General features: G+C 44.7%; 2 protein-coding genes across 3 annotated transcripts in view; one reads left to right on the top strand and one right to left on the bottom strand.

The window, feature by feature from the left end:
* The window catches only part of LOC148454308 (uncharacterized), a 193,666-nt gene that overhangs the window by 10,857 nt on the left and 160,115 nt on the right, over nucleotides 1-22,694 (bottom strand). The gene's annotated exons all lie outside the window — the stretch shown is intronic.
* LOC148454306 (uncharacterized) overlaps nucleotides 2,929-22,694 on the top strand; it is a 256,305-nt gene continuing 236,539 nt past the window's right edge. Inside the window, exons 1-7 of one of the 2 annotated variants that reach the window (XM_088461064.1) lie at nucleotides 2,929-2,994; nucleotides 13,448-13,597; nucleotides 14,047-14,238; nucleotides 14,361-14,439; nucleotides 14,560-14,657; nucleotides 14,804-15,203; nucleotides 19,696-20,599. In XM_088461064.1, the coding sequence (XP_088317190.1) occupies nucleotides 13,520-13,597; nucleotides 14,047-14,238; nucleotides 14,361-14,439; nucleotides 14,560-14,657; nucleotides 14,804-15,203; nucleotides 19,696-20,507 (1,659 nt within the window). In that variant the 5' untranslated portion in view covers nucleotides 2,929-2,994; nucleotides 13,448-13,519 and the 3' untranslated portion in view covers nucleotides 20,508-20,599. Of the gene's footprint in view, nucleotides 2,995-13,447; nucleotides 13,598-14,046; nucleotides 14,239-14,360; nucleotides 14,479-14,559; nucleotides 14,658-14,803; nucleotides 15,204-19,695; nucleotides 20,600-22,694 lie in introns of those variants that run through there. The other variant, XM_088461062.1, reaches the window with a different exon arrangement.

Below are 22,694 nucleotides of genomic sequence, written 5' to 3'. Positions count from 1 at the left end.
GCGCTGGACAGCCCGATCCTGGCATGACCCAGAGACGGTGATGTGGTGACATGACGTCACATACCTGCATTCTGCCTCCAGCTACAGTGCTGCAGTGACACAGAACTGCAGGCGACAGTGCAATGAAGTTGAATCAATGTGTTTATATTTTTTCCTGTGGGGGCCAATTTGGCGTTTATTTTCCTACTGGGGCCAATGTCATCTGCTACATGCTTCATGGGATTTAGATGGGACCCAGAAAATGTCAGGTAGGACCCACATTTATTTTGACTCACAGCGATCACTGCTATAGATATAAGTGATGTCACTGTGACACTCCCAGATCCCCTCACCTCCCCAGTCATCTCCCTGTATTATTACTATAGATATAAGTGACGTCACTGTGACACCCCCAGACCCTCTCACCTCCCCAGTCATGTCCCTGTATTATTACTATAGATATAAGTGATGTCACTGTGACACTCCCAGATCTCCTCACCTCCCCAGTCATGTCCCTGTATTATTACTATAGATATAAGTGATGTCACTGTGACACTCCCAGATCCCCTCACCTCCCGTCATGTCCCTGTATTATTACTATAGATATAAGTGATGTCACTGTGACACTCCCAGACCCTCTCACCTCCCCAGTCATGTCCCTGTATTATTACTATAGATATAAGTGATGTCACTGTGACACTCCCAGATCCTCTCACCTCCCCAGTCATGTCCCTGTATTATTACTATAGATATAAGTGATGTCACTGTGACACTCCCAGACCCTCTCACCTCCCCAGTCATGTCCCTGTATTATTACTATAGATATAAGTGATGTCACTGTGACACCCCCAGACCCTCTCACCTCCCCAGTCAGCAGGTAGATGATCTCCAGGGTGAGATGTAAGATCCTCTCAGTCCTGTGACTCCCGTCCTTGTTCATCCTCAGTGAATCAGTGAGAATATAGAATGTGTGATGTGTAATAAAGACTCTGGTTCCTCACAGCAGGATTATCTAGGAATAAATATAATACACATCACAGAGAACACATGTAACACAGTCATACATGTAACACTGAGTGACCAGTAAGTCTCCCCTTTCCCCCCAGCCATAGAGCCCTGGTCAGTGTCTGTCAGAGGTTCCTGTGACCCAGCCCCATAAGGCTCCTCAGAGGCCGTCACACAACGCTGTACTGTATAAGGTTACACCAATGCTCCTCTCCTGGCCGGGGGTCTTATTCCTCCCAGACACAGATTTGGTGCAATTTGCTCCACGTGAATCTTTTACAAACACATGAATTAGGGATTTGGGGATTTTTTACTTTTGTTTTACATTTATTCCAGAAACTGAGTCTGTGACTATACTGAGGTCATACAGATAACAGGGGTGTGAGGGGAGAGTACACAGGAGAGCAGAAGGTGTGCAGATATGGGGAGAGGGGAAGTAACGTAGGAATACAGAGCGCACAACAGGGGGTGTAACAGATGTACAGAGGTGTCAGTAACACAGGGGAGGGGGAAGGGAACAGAAGAGGTTAATAACACAGGGATAGGACAGCAGACAGCCCAGGCGACACACAAAGGGTTACACAATACAGAATCCCATCAGTCACTCTGCACAAATGATGAAATGACAAATGACCGCACCTCAGATGTATGTTACATGTGTGACCAGCCTGCCGGCCGTGTGTGTGCAGCGTAGGGTGGGGTGAGACATGTCCTGGGGGATAATCAGTGACACTCTGAGGATCTGGGGACTGTCACAGCCACTGGCTGTCTCTGAGAGAGTCTCTATTGCTCAGGATAACAAGACGCCCTGACAGACAGTCTCAGCTCAGGGAGTGCAGCCCTTTGTTACATGTCCTGTCTGTGTCCTTCTCACACATCCTTCCCCAGCTCCTGTTATGTATCATCTGGTATCTAACTATCTATATACACACACACGTTATACCTATTATGTGTTATTCCCTGACCATTAATTACTGTTATTATTACTCTGCAGCTATAAACACAGGCTGCTCCCCCTGTAAAATAATAATAACAGGACACCACAGGCTGCTCCCCCTGTATAATAATAGTAACAGGACACCACAGGCTGCTCCCCCTGTATAATAATAGTAACAGGACACCACAGGCTGCTCCCCCTGTATAATAATAGCAGGACACCACAGGCTGCTCCTCCTGTATAATAATAGTAACAGGACACCACTGGCTGCTCCCCCTGTATAATAGTAATAACAGGACACCACAGGCTGCTCCCCCTGTATAATAATAGTAACAGGACACCACAGGCTGCTCCCCCTGTATAATAATAGTAACAGGACACCACAGGCTGCTCCCCCTGTATAATAATAGTAACAGGACACCACAGGCTGCTCCTCCTGTATAATAATAGTAACAGGACACCACTGGCTGCTCCCCCTGTATAGTAGGATACTACAGTCTGCTCCCCCTGTGTAGTAGAACACCATAGGCTACTCCCCCTGTATAGTAAGACACCACAGTCTGCTCCCCCTGTATAGTAGGACACAATTACCTTCTGCTACCGGACACTCTGGACGGTCACTCGGGAAGCTGCAACAACGAATGAGTCGAGATCACATTTCCTGTGTGTGGAACGCACATCCCGGAAGTAGGGTGGAACGCACAGGGTGTGATTGGCTGGGAATTGCTTCGTTTCCTCCGACGTCATCAAGTTGTATCAGAGCATGTGATCAGACCGCGTGACCGCTCTATTTATTGACTATCTCTCATTCCCCTCAGTGCGGTGATTGGCAGCAGCGAGTGGCCAATCAGGCAGCACAAAGTAGGAAGGACGTCCTGTAACTAGCAGCAACCTAAACCTGCCGCTCACAGTCTCATCACTAGAGTAACAGCTGTATAGTCTAATGGTGTCCTCATGTACGGTGACCGGCGGCCATATTCTTATAGTCTCCCAGTCACAGAGCAGAGGGGGCGGAGCCACAGGGGCTTTAGCTGCCATTTTGTCATAGACATTCCTGACCCAGCCAGAACCAGGTAAGGTGTTCTGTATATAATATATTATTATTATATAGGGGGGAGGAAACTGTACAGTGATATATGAGGAGGAATAACACAGCTCCCAGCACACACTGATATGTGGTATTATTATTATATAGGGGGGAGGGGACTGTACAGTGATATATGAGGGGGAATAACACAGCTCTTAGCACACACTGATATGTGGTACTATTATATAGGGGGAGGGGACCGTACAGTGATATATGAGGGTTAATAACACAGCTCCCAGCACACACTGATATCTGGTGTTATTATTATATAGGGGAGAGGGGACCGTACAGTAATATATGAGGGGGAATAACACAGCTCCCAGCACACACTGATATGTGATATTATTATTATATAGGGGAGTGGGGACCGTACAGTGATATATGAGGGGAATAACACAGCTCCCAGCACACACTATGTGGTATTATTATTATATAGGGGAGAGGGGACTGTACAGTGATATATGAGGGGGAATAACACAGCTCCCGGTACACACTGATATGTGGTATTATTATTCTATAGGGAAGAGGGGACTGTACAGTGATATATGAGGGGGAATAACATAGCTCCCAGCACACACTGATATGTGGTATTATTATTATATAGGGGAGGGGAGGGGACTGTACAGTGATTTATGAGGGGGAATAACACAGCTCCCAGCACACACTGATATACGTTATTATTATATAGGGGGCGGGGACTGTACAGTGAGATATGAGGAGGAATAACACAGCTCCTGGCACACACTGATATGTGGTATTATTATTATATAGGGGGATGGGACCGTATAGTGATATATGAGGGGGAATAGCATAGCTCCCAGCACACACTGATATGTGGTATTATTATTTTATAGGGGAGAGGGAACTGTACAGTGATATATGAGGGGGAATAACACTGCTCCCAGCACACACTGATATGTGGTATTATTATTATATAGGGGAGAGGGGACTGTACAGTGAGATATGAGGGGGAATAACACAGCTCCCAGCACATACTTATATGTGGTATTATTATATAGGGAAGAGGGGACTGTTCAGTGATATTTGAGGGAATAATACAGCTCCCAGCACACACTGATATGTGGTATTATTATATAGGGGAGAGGGGACTGTACAGTGATATATGAGGGGGAATAACACAGCTCCCAGCACATACTTATATGTGGTATTATTATTATATAGGAGAGAGGGGACTGTTCAGTGATATTTGAGGGAATAATACAGCTCCCAGCACACACTGATATGTGGTATTATTATATAGGGGAGAGGGGACAATACAGTGATATATGAGGGAATAATACAGCATACACTGATATATATGGTATTATTAATATTAATATAAAGGAGGTTGAGGACTGTACAGTGTTGTATGAGAGGGAATTACACAACTGCCGGCACACACTGATATGTTGTATTTTTATTACATAGGGGGGGGGGGTTCATATCAGTTTGCCCAAAACAAATGAAATGTCCACTACCCGTCTCAGATTTTTACACATTTTTTTTTCAGTAGAGAGGATGCAAAAAAAACTTTCTGCAAAATGTTTCGGCTTTCTGATTGCTAGTTTCCAAAACATTGATTTTTCAATTTATTAAACTACAGGTTGAGTCTCCCATATCCAAAATGCTTGGGACCAGGGGTATTTTGGATATCGGAATACTCCATATTTTGGAATATTTGCATACCATATTGAAATGTCTTAGGAATAGGGCCCAAATCTAAACACAGAATACATTTATGATTTATATACACCTTATACACACAGCCTGCAGGTAATTTTATACAATATTTTCAATAATTTTGTGACTCAAACAAAGTTTGTGTACATATATGAAATTCATGTATGTGTCGTATACACCTTATACACACAGCCTATAGGTCATTTTATACTTTATTTTTAATAATTTTGTGCCTTAAACAAAGTTTGTGTACATTAAACCATCAAAAATCAAAGTTTTCACTATCTCAGTCATGCCAAAAATATTCCGTATTTCGGAATATTTGGATATGGGAGACTCAACCTGTATTACTAATCACAACTTATTTGTTTAGTTTATTTGAAGTAGCATGGCGGTTTATTATGGAATCACCATGAAATTTGGACGCTTAAGGTAACTTGTCCTCCAAAATCCAAAAATCAAAACCAAATTACTTTATCTGCTTTACTTTTCGAATTGCAGCAAAAATTCAAGATTTTGGAACTGAATTAAAAATGCAAGGTTAAATCAACATTAGATATACCCATTTTTTTAGGTGCTTAACAAAGATATACATTACTACCACAAAATATCAGCATGGCACTCTGGGCCTGATTCAGATGCGCTCGCGAGCGCTTAGCGCTCGCAAGTGGGTCGATGGCCGGGCAGTGTGTACGCGAGCCCCGGATCGAGCGAGAACTCACTCCCTCCGGCACTTGCATCCAAAAGGGGCGGCTGTTGATGTTGACCGACAGCTTGCCCCATTTGAAAGGCGGGTCCGGGGGGTGGCTGGCCAAACGGAGGCATTCCCGTAGGAACGCCTGGCATTTGGGGGCGGCCCTACTTACATCACGAGTGATGTCAGTAGTGAGCTTCCGGCTCTATTAGAGCCGGAAGCTCACTGGGGCTTGCGACGAACAAGACCCTACCACAAGGGTCTCGTCGCAAGCCCGATGGTCGCGACCATCAGCTGGCCGTCCGCTAAAGCTGTGGGTGGTCACACACAGCTTAGCGAACGGCCAGGAGGCTGACCAAAAAAACAGAAGAGGCCGCCCTGATTCAGAGCGAGCGCTCTGAAAGAGCGTCCGGCTCTGAATCAGAGCCTCTGGGCCTGATTCAGACCCGCTCGCGAGCGCTAAGCGCTCGCAAGCGGGTCGATGTTGGCCCAGTGCGCATGTGCACGATGGAGCCGGCTCTGTTAGAGCCGAAAGCACTCTTGGGCTTGCGGCAACGAGACCCCACCACAAGGGTCTCGTCGCAAGCCCGATGGTCACGATGGTCTTGACCATAGCGACCACCTTCCTGGCCGCTCGCTATAGCTGTGGGTGGTCACCCACAGCTATGCGAGCGACCAGGAGGCCGCTCTAAAAAAGAGAAGGACGGCCCTGATTCAGAGCGAGCGCTCTGTTAGAGCGTCCGGCTCTGAATCAGGGCCTCTGTTTCATAGTGGAGAATAAAAAAGGATGAAGTTGACATTGGATTACTGTTGTACCGCATCCATAATTTACACAAGAAACCTTGAAATGTAAAAACTTAAACATAACTGAAGTTTGGTCAACAATAACATTATATTCCCCTTGTTTGGAAGCTGTTGTTTTGGTCACATGTCAGCAGACAGTGTATATTGTCTTCCAGTACTTCTTTGGATAGGAGGCACTTCTGTTACACAGAGGTCATGAATAAAAGGAATAAAACACTTATCATACCTTGAAGGCCAGGATAACACATCTGTTGATTGGTTTGGTGCTAGAGTTAATATTTGATATTATATAATATGATAAGAGTTAATATGTCTACGTCATGCTGTTATTAATCCGGGACAGAAACTTTGCCCAAAAAGCTGAATTCAGCTGTCACACTGGGCCTGATTCAGAGCCGCTCGTAAGCGGCCACTCGTTCACTCCGAGCGATGTTCGCACATCTGCGCATGCGTATGGGTTTTAGTACGCATGCGCGAACCAGTGAGTGCGGTCAAAAATCGTGTGCTCGCAAAATAGCGAATGCCTGCTAATTTGAGTGACAGAATGAGGCGTTTGTGGGTGGTAACAGGGGAAGGTGCTTGAAACGGTCAAAACGGGCGTTTTAAGGGTGTGCATAATTAACAAAGCAGCGTCATTGACCACGTCACTTGGTTGTCTTTTAGCCTGAACTGTTCGCATGATTGCGGTAGGAAAATCCAAGCACTGCGAGCAGTTCAGACGCCTTTCAATGTACTCGATTAATCAAATAAATAGCTGAGATGACGTAGGATGTGAGCGGCCAGGGGGCGTTTTTTCCAAAATAGTGAGCGCATGTTTCGTTCGCTCGTTCAGACATAGAGGCATCAACAGACCGCAAAGAGCGAGCGCTTAATTTAAATAGCCAGACCCTTTTTCTGAACGAGCGTCCGTAAATAGCGTCCGGCTCTGAATCAGGTCCACTGTACAGAACAGACAGACATAGATTTGCCAACAGAAGAAGCTGAATCCCCGGTGACCAGTATAACTGATCCTGCAGTAACAGAAGAAGCTGAATCCCCGGTGACCAGTATAACTGACCCTGCAGTAACAGAAGAAGCTGAATCCCCGGTGACCAGTATAACTGACCCTGCAGTAACAGAAGAAGCTAAATCCCCGGTGACCAGTATAAGTGACCCTGCAGTAACAGAAGAAGCTGAATCCCCAGTGAAAGGTGTAACTGACCCTGCAGTAACAGAAGAAGCTAATTCCCCGGTGACCAGTGTAACTGACCCTGCAGTAACAGAAGAAGCTGAATCCCCGGTGACCAGTATAACCGACCCTGCAGTAACAGAAGAAGCTGAATCCACGGTGACCAGTATAACTGATCCTGCAGTAACAGAAGAAGCTGAATCCCCGGTGACCAGTATAACTGACCCTGCAGTAACAGAAGAAGCTGAATCCCCGGTGACCAGTGTAACTGACCCTGCAGTAACAGACGAAGCTGAATCCCCGGTGACCAGTATAACTGACCCTGCAGTAACAGAAGAAGCTAAATCCCCGGTGACCAGTGTAACTGAAGCTGCAGTAACAGAAGAAGCTGAATCCCCGGTGACCAGTATAACCGACCCTGCAGTAACAGAAGAAGCTGAATCCCCGGTGACCAGTATAACTGACCCTGCAGTAACAGAAGAAGCTGAATCCCCAGTGAAAGGTGTAACTGACCCTGCAGTAACAGAAGAAGCTAAATCCCCGGTGACCAGTGTAACTGACCCTGCAGTAACAGAAGAAGCTGAATCCCCGGTGACCAGTATAACCGACCCTGCAGTAACAGAAGAAGCTGAATCCCCGGTGACCAGTATAACTGATCCTGCAGTAACAGAAGAAGCTGAATCCCCGGTGACCAGTATAACTGACCCTGCAGTAACAGAAGAAGCTGAATCCCCGGTGACCAGTGTAACTGACCCTGCAGTAACAGACGAAGCTGAATCCCCGGTGACCAGTATAACTGACCCTGCAGTAACAGAAGAAGCTAAATCCCCGGTGACCAGTGTAACTGAAGCTGCAGTAACAGAAGAAGCTGAATCCCCGGTGACCAGTATAACCGACCCTGCAGTAACAGAAGAAGCTGAATCCCCGGTGACCAGTATAACTGATCCTGCAGTAACAGAAGAAGCTGAATCCCCGGTGACCAGTATAACTGACCCTGCAGTAACAGAAGAAGCTGAATCCCCGGTGACCAGTGTAACTGACCCTGCAGTAACAGACGAAGCTGAATCCCCGGTGACCAGTATAACTGACCCTGCAGTAACAGAAGAGTTGAATCCCCGGTGACCAGTATAACTGACCCTGCAGTAACAGAAGAAGCTGAATCCCCGGTGACCAGTATAACTGACCCTGCAGTAACAGAAGAGTTGAATCCCCGGTGACCAGTATAACTGACCCTGCAGTAACAGAAGAAGCTGAATCCCCGGTGACCAGTATAACTGACCCTGCAGTAACAGAAGAAGCTGAATCCCCGGTGACCAGTATAACTGACCCTGCAGTAACAGAAGAAGCTGAATCCCCGGTGACCAGTATAACTGACCCTGCAGTAACAGAAGAAGCTGAATCCCCGGTGACCAGTGTAACTGACCCTGCAGTAACAGACGAAGCTGAATCCCCGGTGACCAGTATAACTGACCCTGCAGTAACAGAAGAGTTGAATCCCCGGTGACCAGTATAACTGACCCTGCAGTAACAGAAGAAGCTGAATCCCCGGTGACCAGTATAACTGACCCTGCAGTAACAGAAGAAGCTGAATCCCCGGTGACCAGTATAACTGACCCTGCAGTAACAGAAGAAGCTGAATCCCCGATGACCAGTATAACTGACCCTGCAGTAACAGAAGAAGCTGAATCCCCGATGACCAGTATAACTGACCCTGCAGTAACAGAAGAAGCTGAATCCCCGGTGACCAGTATAACAGACCCTGCAGTAACAGAAGAAGCTGAATCCCCGGTGACCAGTATAACTGACCCTGCAGTAACAGAAGAAGCTGAATCCCCGGTGACCAGTATAACTGACCCTGCAGTAACAGAAGAAGCTGAATCCCCGGTGACCAGTATAACTGACCCTGCAGTAACAGAAGAAGCTGAATCCCCGGTGACCAGTATAACTGACCCTGCAGTAACAGAAGAAGCTGAATCCCCGGTGACCAGTATAACTGACCCTTCAAGAGATGATAAGAGTTTTGTCCTACAATTAAGCTGACAGAGAAATGCGCGTCAGGACTGTAAGGGACACGCGATGTTGGCATCTGTCTTCAGCACACACAGTCACGGTGTGTTTACAATGCACACTTACTGTACTTTTGAATAAATGAATAATAAAACAGATTAATTTTTACAAATCTGACACGTGATACTCTGAGAACATAACATTGTATCATCTCAGTTATGGTTTTTGATGATAATAACAGCATGAACATTTTGATCTGAGGACTATGGGCCTGATTCAGAGCTGAACTCTCTGACCAGAGCGCTCGCTCTGAATCAGGGCCCTCCTCCATGAAAATGGAGCGGCCTCCAGGCCGCTCGTATAGCTGTGGGTGACTACCCACAGCATATGCGAGCGGCCAAAAAGATGGTCGCGATGGTCTTGACCATCGCGACCATCGGACTTGCGACGGAGACCCTGCGGTAGGGTCTAGCTGCCACAAGCCCTGGAGTGATTTTGGCTCTATCAGAGCCAAAATCACTCCCACTGACATCACTAGTGATGTCAGTGGGGCCGGCTTCAGACGGTAGGCGTTCCCATGGGAACGCCTCCGTCTGGCAGGCACGCCCACCAAAGGGGGCGTGCTGTCAATCAACATCGACAGCACGCCCCCTTTGGTGCGAGACCCAGAGCGATGGAAAGCCCGTCGCTCCCCGGGTCTCGCGCATGCGCACGACGGAGCTCCCTCCATCGTGCGCATGCACAGTGGGGAACATCGACCCGCTTGCGAGCGTCCTGACGCTCACGAGCAGGTCTGAATGACCCCCTATGACCAAACTAATTAGATCTGAGGTCTAGGGTATATTTTATACTATATCATATCTGTCTAAAATGAATCTCCCTAAATATAACATAATCAGCCCATGCAATATTTAATTACTGGATTATTGGGCTCTTGAAATAGGAGCAATCTAGCAGTCATATACTAATAAATAACATTACAATATAGGAGAATTACTCCAATTTTGGAATTTAAAGTGTTGACTATTCAGATTATAACACCATACATTATTAAGTACTGCTAGTGTGAGATCTATTGAGCAGACAGTTAATATTTTATTGTAGTTAATTTATGCGGAGCCGTGAATCCTCAGAATAACGAGTTTAATTTAAATAGCGAATTTAACACAGAATGTATTGATACAGATAGTCTTCTATAGATCAATATTCAACATAATATTAGACAGTCCGGTGTGAATTAGAGGACACCATAAATTAAATTGGACTGTCTCCAGAGTTAGGGCTTCATTCAGAGACGCTCGTAAGCGGCCGCTCGTTCGTTATGAGCGATGTTCGCACAACTGCGCATGCGTACGGATTGTAATATGCATGTGCGAACCAGTCAGTGCGGCCGAAAATCGTTAGTGCGCTATATAGCGATTGCCTGCTATTTTGAGTGACAGGAGGAGGCGTATGTGGGTGGTAACAGGGGAAGGTGTTTGAAAACGGGGAGTGGAATTAGAACGCAGGCGTGCTTAAAGGTCAAAACGGGCGTTTTAAGGGTGTGCATAATTAATCCAGCAGCGTCATTGACCACGTCACTTTGTTTTTTTTAACTCAGAACTGCTCGCAAAATAGCGGTTGAAAAAACCAACCACAAGAACAGCGAGCAGTTCATACGCTGTACGATGTACTCGATTAATCGAATAAATAGCGGACATGACGTATGGTGCAAGGGGGCGTATTTTTCAAAATTACAACCGCAAGTTTTGCTAGCTCCTTCAGACTTAGAGGCGTGAACAGACCGCAAAGTGCGAACGGTTCATTTGAATAGCCACCCCTTTTTATAAAACGAACGACCGCAAATAGCGAGCGGCTCTGAATCAGGCCCTTAGTGTGCAGTGCGGATTTCTGGAAGTATATGAATCAAGAAATCTGGAGACACAAAGTTTTAAATCACGAACACATATTTTATTAAAATAACCAAAACACAAATATTCTGAATTAATAAAAAAATGACACGTACTGGTTTAAAATTTATGAGTTTAAATATTTTGCTGACCTTATTTTAAGGATACATTAAAAGTTATGTTTTAATAAAGAACATGGGTCACTTATGATATATCCCTTAACTTTAATAATCCGTGAGTGCCCCACCATAGGAATACTTGGTTTTGTTTTTCCTCAATTGTGTCTATGTTATTATTCCTGGGTGCAGTTCCTCTCTATTATTATGGTGTATTTTACATGAATTAAATACTGGGGAAGGATAATTTATACATAAGAGTCTGTGCGGATTTTTCTTTTGTATTTTTGCAGACAATATACACTCTGCTGACACGTGACCGTTACAACAGGTTCCAAACAAAGGGAAATAATGTTACTGTTGACTCAACTTCAGTTATGTTTAGGTTTTTACATTTCATGGTTTCTTGTGTAAATTATGGATGTGGTACAACAGTAATCGAATGTCAACTTCATACTTTTTTTTTCTCCACTATGAAACAGAGTACCATGCTGATTTTCTGTGGTAGTAATGTATACCTTTGTTAAGTACCTAAATAAAATTGGGATATCTAATGTTGATTTAACTTTGTGTTTTTAATTCTGTTCCAAAATCTTACATTTTTCCTGTAACTCAAAACGTAAGGCAGATAAAGTAATTTTGTTTGGATTTTTGGATTCAGTGAAAAAGTTACCTTAGGGGTCCAAATTTCATGGTGATTTCCTTAATAATCACCCGTAATACTTCAAATAAAGTGAATGAATAAGTAGCTATTAGTAAATAGTTTAATAAATTGAAAAATCTATATTTCGGAAACTAAAAGTCAGACTGTTGAGATATTTGGCAGAAATAGGTTTTTTTTTAACATTATCTGTTAACTAAAAAATTTTTTTAAAAATTCTGAGATGGGTGGTGGACACACCAGGTTAAACTGAAATTACCCTTCTTCAAATCAACATCGGACTCATATCAATTAAGTTCTTCGATTCTTCAACATCGGTCCCAAACCAATCAAGTTCATCAATTCATCAACATCGGATTCAAATCGATCAAGTTCTTCAATTCATCAACAGTCTCAAAACAATCCAGCTCTCAATCAGCATAATTGGTCCTAATCTGAGTCTGCCCATTCCTTCAGCATTTTATGTCCAGTTCCAATCCAACATCCTGTTCAATAAAGACATTCTATTCATGTTCTCGCCTTCGGGCCCATCATCCACTGCCGTATCTCTACCTCCTCAGATCTATACATGAGGAAGTCGTGGCTCAAGCCACATAAGTTCATCCACATCTCTTAAATCTCTTCTTTAACCTCCCACACCTGTTCCAACCCAATCCAACCCTCCGGTGTGACAATTGTTATGTAACTGGATACGTATAATGACAGCTGTGGAGTCAGGAGCATAGTGAAATATAAATTGTTTATTGAAACAAAAACAATCCAGGCAAATTACAAAAACAATGGTGCACTCTAATCAATTAGGCAGATTCACATGCAGCAATAGGAGGGACAGCTTGCAGAGGCCCAGCTGGCTTTAGCTGCACACATTATGGGCTGGAGATATAAAGACTGGATACAAGCAAAGGCATAAAGCTGCAGAGTAGATGAGACAGACTCACAGACAGCAGTGGAGCTGCAGTTTGCAGAAGTCCAGCAGACAGAAGATCAGGTTCAGGCCGTGGAATACATTCCAGGGAAAACAATCAATGACCAGCAGGGGGCATGGTGAGGGGCAGGAATAAATAGTCTGTGAGGCAGATGATAAAAAGTGGAGTAATATTAACTCCTGTATGTGAGGAGACAATGTCAGATACAAAATAAAGGCCAGTGTTCTAACACCAATGTAACTTATTTCTAGTGGCGCAAAGAGCATTTGATATATGTCTTGGAGGAATAAGAACCCCAGCCAGGAGCATTGGTGTAACCTTATGCAGTGCAGTGCTGTGCGAAAGCCCCTAAGACAGGAACCTCTGCCAGACACGCACCAGAGTTCTATGGTTGGGGGGAAAGGGGAGACTTACCGGTCACTCAGCATTACATGTCTGAATGTGTTACATGTCTTCTCTGTGATGTCTGTTATATTTATTCTATTTATTTCTAGAAAGTCCTGCTCTAAAGAACCAGAGTCTTTTTTACACATCACACGTTCTGTATTCTCACTGATTAACTGAGGATGGACAAGGATGGGAGTCACCATACTGAGAGGATCTTACAGCTCACCCTGGAGATTATCTACCTGCTGACTGGGGAGGTGAGAGGGTCTGGGGTATCACAGTGACATCACCTATATCTATTGTAATAATACAGGGACATGACTTGGTAGGTGAGAGGATCTGGGAGTTTCACAGTGACATCACATATATCTATAGTAATAATACAGGGACATGACTGGGGAGGTGAGGAGATCTGGGAGTTTCACAGTGGCATCACATATATCTATAGTAATACCCTAGCAGCAGTTAGCCACTCTTCAGATATTAGTATCAGTCCCACAGTCCTCCCTGGAGTTGGGATTTAGCACATTGCTCAAAGCTGCAGGAGATACTATATATTCTACATTTTCGTATATATAGGAGATTGTTAAATGACTTTTTATTGTGAAATAGTCCTTGCATATTATGCAAAGTTATCACCTGAATACACCCCACATTTAAGTGAAGCTTAATTGACCATCTCATTGATGTCTCCCCCGATACACAGGATTACACAGTAGTGAAGAAGACATCCAGTGAGTGTGAGACATCCAGCAGCCGTCCCCGTGTGTCAGGAGGACTCAGCAGGACCCAGAGCCCCATCATGGTGCCTCCACCTCACTCACTGATACATGAGAGACAAAATAACCAAAAGATCCTGGAACTCACCAACAAGAACATTCAGCTGCTGACTGGAGAGGTGACTGCTGGGAATGGGACATTATACAGTAACACCCAAGACATGTGGTTGGATGATGACTGTATCATGTGTGTCAGGTTCCTATAAGGTGTCAGGATTTCACTGTCTATGTTTCCATGCAGGAGAAGGAGTATGTAGAGCAACACAATGGTCTGTACAAGGACATGATGATGGATAAGCACCAGCCCCTCACATCACTGGGTAAGAGGATAAGGTCATTTATTTTACTGGGGAGAGCAGGTATGGTGGCCCCTATATATACATACATCATCTGATAATCACATATATACAATGTACTCAGTCACTGTGTGTCTCCTACAGATGGACCCAGTAACAGAAATACCCCAGAGAGATGTCCCTGTCCAATTTATTTCCAGGATTGTACAGAGAAGAATCACAGGATTCCACTGGAGCATCAGGTAGCTGAGATTTGGGATATCACCAATATACTATAGTGACTGTCACTATATGATCTGTAGAGCAGCTGTGTGTGTTTTATTCGCCGATATACTGTATAATCTCAAATAATGACATCAGACTTTATGCAATTTTTTATCTGATTTAGGGTGAAGATCTGATTAATATTAAGATAAATTATATAGATGGAGAAGAAGAGACATATGTGGCTGATAATAAGGCAGAAGATATCGATGGAGAAGAAAAGACATATGTGACTGATATGAAGGCACAAAATATAGAGGGAGAAGAAGAGACGTATGTGACTGATATGAACGTAGAAGATATAGAGGGAGAAGAAGAGACATATGTGACTGATATAAAGGCAGAAGATATAGAGGGAGAAGAAGAGACGTATGTGACTGATATGAAGGCAGAGTATGTAGAGGGAGAAGAAGAGATGTATATGACTGATATTATTTCAGAAGATATAGAGGGAGAAGAAGAAAAGTATATTATGGGTGATCAGCAGTTTACGGAGGAGGAAATACCTACAAATATCAGCACAAGTGAGTAATAAACACATTACAGAAAATAGTCACATATTGTATTCTCCTTTCTCAGTCACTGCTACATTCTCCTCTGTCAGTACAAACTAATGAGAGGAACGTACCTGCCCAGTGTGTAGTCAGGAGCCATCAGTCCCTATTATACTTCTGCTCTCCCCTCACATCATGTCACTGTGTGTTACCAGCCCAGAGATGTGACCAGTCTCCTCCCCACACTCTCTTGTGTATCTCATACATCAGGAGCCATCAGCCCTATTATACTCCTACTCTCTCCCCCTCACATCATGTCTCTGTGTGTTACCAACCCAGAGATCTGACCAGTCTCCTACACACACACTCTGGTGTATCTCATACACAAGGAGCCATCAGCCCCTATTATACTCCTGCTCTCCTCCTCACATCATGTCACTGTGTGTTACCAGCCCAGAGATCTGACCTGTATCCTCCCCACACTCTCTGGTGTATCTCATACATCAGGAGCCATCAGCCCCTGTTACACTCCTGCTCTCCCCCTCACATCATGTCACTGTGTGTTACCAGCCCAGAGATCTGACCAGTCTCCTCCTCACACTCTCTGGTGTATCTCATACATCAGGTGCCATCAGCCCCTATTATACTCCTGCTCTCCCCCTCACATGTCACTGTGTGTTATCAGCCCAGAGATCTGATCAGTCTCCTCCCCACACTCTCTCTGGTGTATCTCATACATCAGGAGACATCAGCACCTATTATACTCCTGCTCTCCCCCTCACATCATATCACTGTGTGTTACCAGCCCAGAGATCTGTCCAGTCTCCTCCCCACACTCTCTGGTGTATCTCGTACATCAGGAGACATCAGCCTCTATTATACACCTGCTCTCCCCCTCACATGTCACTGTGTGTTACCAGCCCAGAGATCTGATCAGTCTCCTCCCCACACTCTCTGGTGTATCTCATACATCAGGAGCCAACAGCCCCTTTTATACTCCTGCTCTCCCCCTCACATCATATCACTGTGTGTTACCAGCCCAGAGATCTGACCAGCCTCCTCCCCACACTCTCTGGTGTATCTCATACATCAGGTTCCATCAGCCCCTATTATACTCCTGCTCTCCCCCTCACATGTCACTGTGTGTTACCAGCCCAGAGATCTGACCAATCTCCTCCCCACAATCTCTGGTGTATCTCTTACATCAGGAGCCATCAGACCCTATTCTACTCCTGCTCTCCCCCTCACATCATATCACTGTGTGTTACCAGCCCAGAGATCTGACCAGCCTCCTCCCCACACTCTCTGGTGTATCTCATACATCAGGTTCCATCAGCCCCTATTATACTCCTGCTCTCCCCCTCACATGTCACTGTGTGTTACCAGCCCAGAGATCTGATCAGTCTCCTCCCCACAGTCTCTGGTGTATCTCATACATCAGGAGTCATCAGTCTCTATTATACTGCTGCTGTACCCCTCACATCATGTCACTGTGTGTTGCCAGCCCAGAAATCTGACCAGTCTGCTCCCCACACACTCTGGTGTATCTCATACACAAGGAGCCATCAGCCCCTATTATACTCCTGCTCTCCTCCTCACATCATGTCACTGTGTGTTACCAGCCCAGAGATCTGACCTGTATCCTCCCCACACTCTCTGGTGTATCTCATACATCAGGAGCCATCAGTCCCTATTATACTCCTGCTCTCCCCCTTACATCATGTCACTGTGTGTTACCAGCCCAGAGATCTGACCAGTCTCCTCCCCACACTCTCTGGTGTATTTCATACATCAGGAGCCATCAGCCCCTATTATACTCCTGCTCTCCCCTCACATCATGTCACTGTGTGTTACCAGCTCAGAGATCTGACCAGTCTCCTTCCCATCACTCTCTGGTGTATCTCATACATCAGGAGCCATCAGCCCCTGTTACACTCCTGCTCTCCCCCTCACATCATGTCACTGTGTGTTACCAGCCCAGAGATCTGACCAGTCTCCTCCTCACACTCTCTGGTGTATCTCATACATCAGGTGCCATCAGCCCCTATTATACTCCTGCTCTCCCCCTCACATGTCACTGTGTGTTATCAGCCCAGAGATCTGATCAGTCTCCTCCCCACACTCTCTCTGGTGTATCTCTTACATCAGGAGCCATCAGACCCTATTCTACTCCTGCTCTCCCCCTCACATCATATCACTGTGTGTTACCAGCCCAGAGATCTGACCAGCCTCCTCCCCACACTCTCTGGTGTATCTCATACATCAGGTTCCATCAGCCCCTATTATACTCCTGCTCTCCCCCTCACATGTCACTGTGTGTTACCAGCCCAGAGATCTGATCAGTCTCCTCCCCACAGTCTCTGGTGTATCTCATACATCAGGAGTCATCAGTCCCTATTATACTGCTGCTGTACCCCTCACATCATGTCACTGTGTGTTGCCAGCCCAGAAATCTGACCAGTCTGCTCCCCACACACTCTGGTGTATCTCATACATCAGGAGCCATCCGCCCGTATTATACTCCTGCTCTCCCCCTCACATCATGTCACTGTGTGTTACCAGCCCAGAGATCAGACCAGTCTCCTCCCCACACTCTCTGGTGTATCTCATACATCAGGAGCCATCAGCCCCTATTATACTCCTGCTCTCCCCCTCACATCATGTCACTGTGTGTTACCAGCTCAGAGATCTGACCAGTCTCCTTCCCATCACTCTCTGGTGTATCTCATACATCAGGAGCCATCAGCCCCTGTTACACTCCTGCTCTTCCCCTCACATCATGTCACTGTGTGTTACCAGCCCAGAGATCTGACCAGTCTCCTCCTCACACTCTCTGGTGTATCTCATACATCAGGAGCCATCAGGCCCTATTATACTCCTGCTCTCCCCCTCACATGTCACTGTGTGTTACCAGCCCAGAGATCTGATCAGTCTCCTCCCCACACTCTCTGGTGTATCTCATACATCAGGAGACATCAGCACCTATTATACTCCTGCTCTCCCCCTCACATCATATGACTGTGTTTTACCAGCCCAGAGATCTGACCAGTCTCCTCCCCACACTCTCTGGTGTATCTCATACATCAGGTGCCATCAGATCCTATTATACTCTTGCTTTCCCCCTCACATCATGTCACTGTGTGCTACCAGCCCAAATATGCTCTATATTAGACAATGCAAACGTCACATGAACTTGACCTTCTCACACACACAGAGCTATAACGATACTCCCGTCATATCACAATGGCTTCCTCCAGTTTCTGTGCTTGGATGATCTGTACTTTTGCGTTTTTTCTGCTGACCTGTCTCTGTATCCTGCTCTGTCCTTCTCCCTACTTCCTCCTCCTGCTGTTGCCTTCTGTGCCCTGCACCATTCCCCTACCCTGTCCTGCTGTTGCCCTCTGTGCCCTGCACCATTCCCCTACCCTGTCCTGCTGCCCCCCACTCTGCCCTGCACCATTCCCCTACCCTGTCCTGCTGCCTCCCCCGCTCTGTCCCCTGCACCATTCCCCTACCCTGTCCTGCTGCCTCCCCGCTCTGTGCTCTGCACCATTCCCCTACCCTGTCCTGCTGCCTTCCCCGCTCTGTGCCCTGTACCATTCCCCTACCCTGTACTGCCTTCCCCGCTCTGTGCCCTGTACCATTCCCCTACCCTGTCCTGCTGCCTTCCCCGCTCTGTGCCCTGTACCATTCCCCTACCCTGTCATGCTGCCTTCCCCGCTCTGTGCCCTGTACCATTCCCCTACCCTGTACTGCTGCCTCCCTCGCTCTGTGCCCTGTACCATTCCCCTACCCTGTACTGCTGCCTCCCTCGCTCTGTGCCCTGCACCATTCCCCTACCCTGTCCTGCTGCCTCCCCCTCCCTCTGTGCCGCCATCATTCTGTGTTTGCTCTGTTTTATCGCTCTCCTTCCCTCTCAGCGGTTCTATACAGTGACTCATTACACTGTTGGTAACATGACTCTGGTGGGGCTACTCTCCCTGAGGGTGACCAGAGGACCATATAGAGGCTGCTTTTGTTACATATATATCACCTGGAGAACTTTGTGTAGTGTGGACGCATTTGTTGGTAATTAGCCCACAAGTTTCCCATGTGTATGTGTCAGGGAGGTCTAGATGGTTTTGTGGTTCACCAACATCACTGGCTAATGAGGCTTCCTGCTCTGTGATGATGGCTAGGGAACGATACCCAGCAAAGTCTGCATTTAGGGGGAGATATACATTGGTGATGTGCCATCTGCCTGAGGCTGGATCTATTAATTCCAGACCAATATGGAATGTTTTGAGTTTGTATGTTTTTCCTACAACTCTTCAAAATCATAGTGGTAGATTGATTGGCTTCTGATACAAATTAACACTAGTGTGTGTGTATATGTGTACATATGGTATGGTTTGTAGTTTGTAAGCTCCACTAGGGCATGGCCTCATGTGAATGACTAAATATTCTCTCTAAAGTGCTGCTCAGTATGTCTGTGCTATATAAAGCGCTGTGAGTAATAATAATACAGTTATTGTATTTCCAGCAGATGGACGCACAAGCAGGAATGACTTGGAGGGACATCTCATCTTGTCTACAGATATTAAAACAGAAGATAACATCACACAGGATTCTCCAGGAGATAATCCCATTACACTTAATATACATCCAGTACCTCACAGTGCAGCTATATCATCTGATTTTTATAATTATGCGGACTGGGCTCCTGATACCTCAGCTTTTGTTACAAATAGTGCAGCTCATACACCTGATAAATTATTTCCGTGTTCTAACTGTGGGAAATGCTTTAAACATAAATCATATCTTGTTACACATCAGAGAAGTCACACAGGTGAGCAACCATTTTCATGCTCTGTGTGTGGGAAATGGTTTACACTGAAATCACGTCTAGTTCTACATCAGAGAAGTCACACAGGTGAAAAACCATTTCCATGCTCTGAGTGTGGGAAATGTTTTAAAAATAAATCAAATCTAATTACACATGAGAGAAGTCACACAGGTGAGAAACCATTCCCATGCTCTGTGTGTGGAAAATGTTTTAAAGATAAATCAAATCTTGTTACACATCACAGAGGTCACACAGGCGAGAAACCATTTCCATGCTCTGAGTGTGGGAAATGTTTTGCACAGAAATCAAATCTTGTTACACATCAAAGAAGTCACACAGGTGAGAAACCATTTCCATGTTCTGAGTGCGGGAAATGTTTTGCACAGAAATCAGCTCTTGTTACACATGAGAGACGTCACACAGGTGAGAGGCCATTTCCATGCTCTGAGTGTGGGAAATGTTTTATCCAGAAATCAGCTCTTGTTACACATCAGAGATCACATAGGTGAGAAACCATTTCCATGCTCTAAGTCACACCTTGGTAGACATGAGATTTCACACAAGAGAAAAGCATTATATGAGCTGACACAAAACAGGGTTGTAGCAGCACTCCAGGAACACAGTATTTTAACATTTGAAATTATCCATCTTCTGATAATTGGGATGTGTGCTATTTATATAAAAAGAGGAATGTACACGCTAGGATAATCCTAATAAAGAATGAATATAGGGTTTGCTGAAGATGTAATACAAATGTATAATACTTTAATATGATCTATCCCAGGGGCAGTGACAGATTTTGCTATCTATGCTGTCAGGGGGTTATTTGGATGTTGCCAGAAGCCGCTGTCGAGGTTTGTTACCTTCTTGCTCCCCTTCCGGGATGCCGTATTCTTCTGCCGCAGCTTCAGACAGCCTCATAGATGCCAAACTAAGATGGCGCCTGCTGGGAGATCAGGACACTGGGCAGCCGCACATACTTCTGGGACCACTTGATGACGGGCACTGGCTCAGCTGTTGGCCATTAGTTAATCTTCAGCCTTGCTTGCTATTGGTGCAATATAGTTTAGAAACGTGCAAGTCCAGCGCCATCTTGCCGGTTATAGCATACCCTAGCGCGTGTATTCCGGTTCCTGTCAGTTGGACTTTTGATCGTGAGAGACTCTTCTGCATGGCTATGACTCCTGTGGAACATCTATTTGTGCACTCGCTGTAGTTGTCATCTAGAGCAGTGTCACCCACGTGTAAGACCAGGCGGCAACCTAAGTACCAGTGAGCATTTCCAGCTCTAAGGGAATATTCATAGAAAAAAAGGGGGTTAAAGGGACAGGGGTTGTCTTGAGTGGTGCATTGTTATCAAGTAAAATATAACCTTTATTAATTCAAATATAAGGAAATGGGGAAAGGGGTAATGGGTCACACCATGCCTATTGTGATTGCAAGACTACCCTTGTTATAATGACATCATGACTATCTCAGTATCATCTAGTCACATTCAGGGGTGCTAATCAGGGATATATCACTACTACATTACACAAGAAAATAATCCCATTACCAGTGCTCAATGTCAGAATAATGCTATAATATCACTTTTATTACTAATCATTAATTTCCACCTAAGTGCTTGGGTTAAAACACAGCAAAACACTCAATCGTGCTCAGTCACCAGTGTCTAACTCATACACTAACTAGTGCGCTGCTGTATGTGACAATATTGTGAGAATCACTATTATAATTACCAAGTAAGTATATTTATTATATAGATTACAATCAGTAGTATAATATAGTGTGTGTATATCTCTTGATACAATAGATATTAGATTATAGCTACTTAATAGTCATATTTGTTATCTTCATATATAAACTCCATCATGTGAGATCAATATGCTATAATAAACACATTTAATCTTTCATATTCTCCGTGATTCTTATTGAACTTGCATGCCTGGATAGGCCCATTCTACATATTTGTGTGTAATTTGAATGAGATTTATTACACAGGTCAACGAAATTTATGGTATTGAAAGATTTTTTTAATAATACTTTTATATTCTTAATTATACTCCTGTGTACATCAAGAAATAGTATATTAAAAAAAATTACCACATCACATTTACCTTTAAGGGGGTTACAAACATTTTTAAGAAAATACAAGAAGTTTAATTGTTTTTGACATATTTATTGGGAAATACGAAGTGTAGATGATATTACTGTGTTTTTGTCTTAATTCTATAATAAAATAACAATAAAATCAAATAATAATAGAAACAAAATCATAATTATTGAAAAAATCGTTAATATCTTGGGGGTTTTTTGTCTTCAAACTTCGTTTTTCGCTTATAAGCTTTTTCTGTGTATCATCCAGCAGTAGTCAGCCATCATGCTGACGTCCCAATTACCCTGGTATCTTCTTTCTACATCTTTAACTTCTTGATGGAACCGTTCACCCTCTTCTTCATTGTAGTGTCCGAGATTATTCGGGAAATGCTCAATATGGGAATTCAAAAAATGTACCTTTAAACTCATATTGCAGCCAAGGTTTCTGTCATTATTAAGCATTTCCCTGTCTATTTCTTTGTAGTTTAGATACTTGACATTGCCTAAAAATTTAAACTGTACTGTATGTGGTGTGTACTGTGTATGTACTGTGTGTGTGTAGTGTGTACTGTGTATGTGGTAGTAGGCAGGGGTTAAAA

Source organism: Taudactylus pleione, unplaced genomic scaffold, assembly GCF_031769625.1.
Source record: "Taudactylus pleione unplaced genomic scaffold, aTauple2 ptg001010l, whole genome shotgun sequence".
NCBI classification, from domain to species: Eukaryota; Metazoa; Chordata; class Amphibia; order Anura; family Myobatrachidae; genus Taudactylus; species Taudactylus pleione.
Note: the sequence above shows the minus strand (reverse complement) of the source record. Positions and strands in the feature narration are given on the sequence as shown.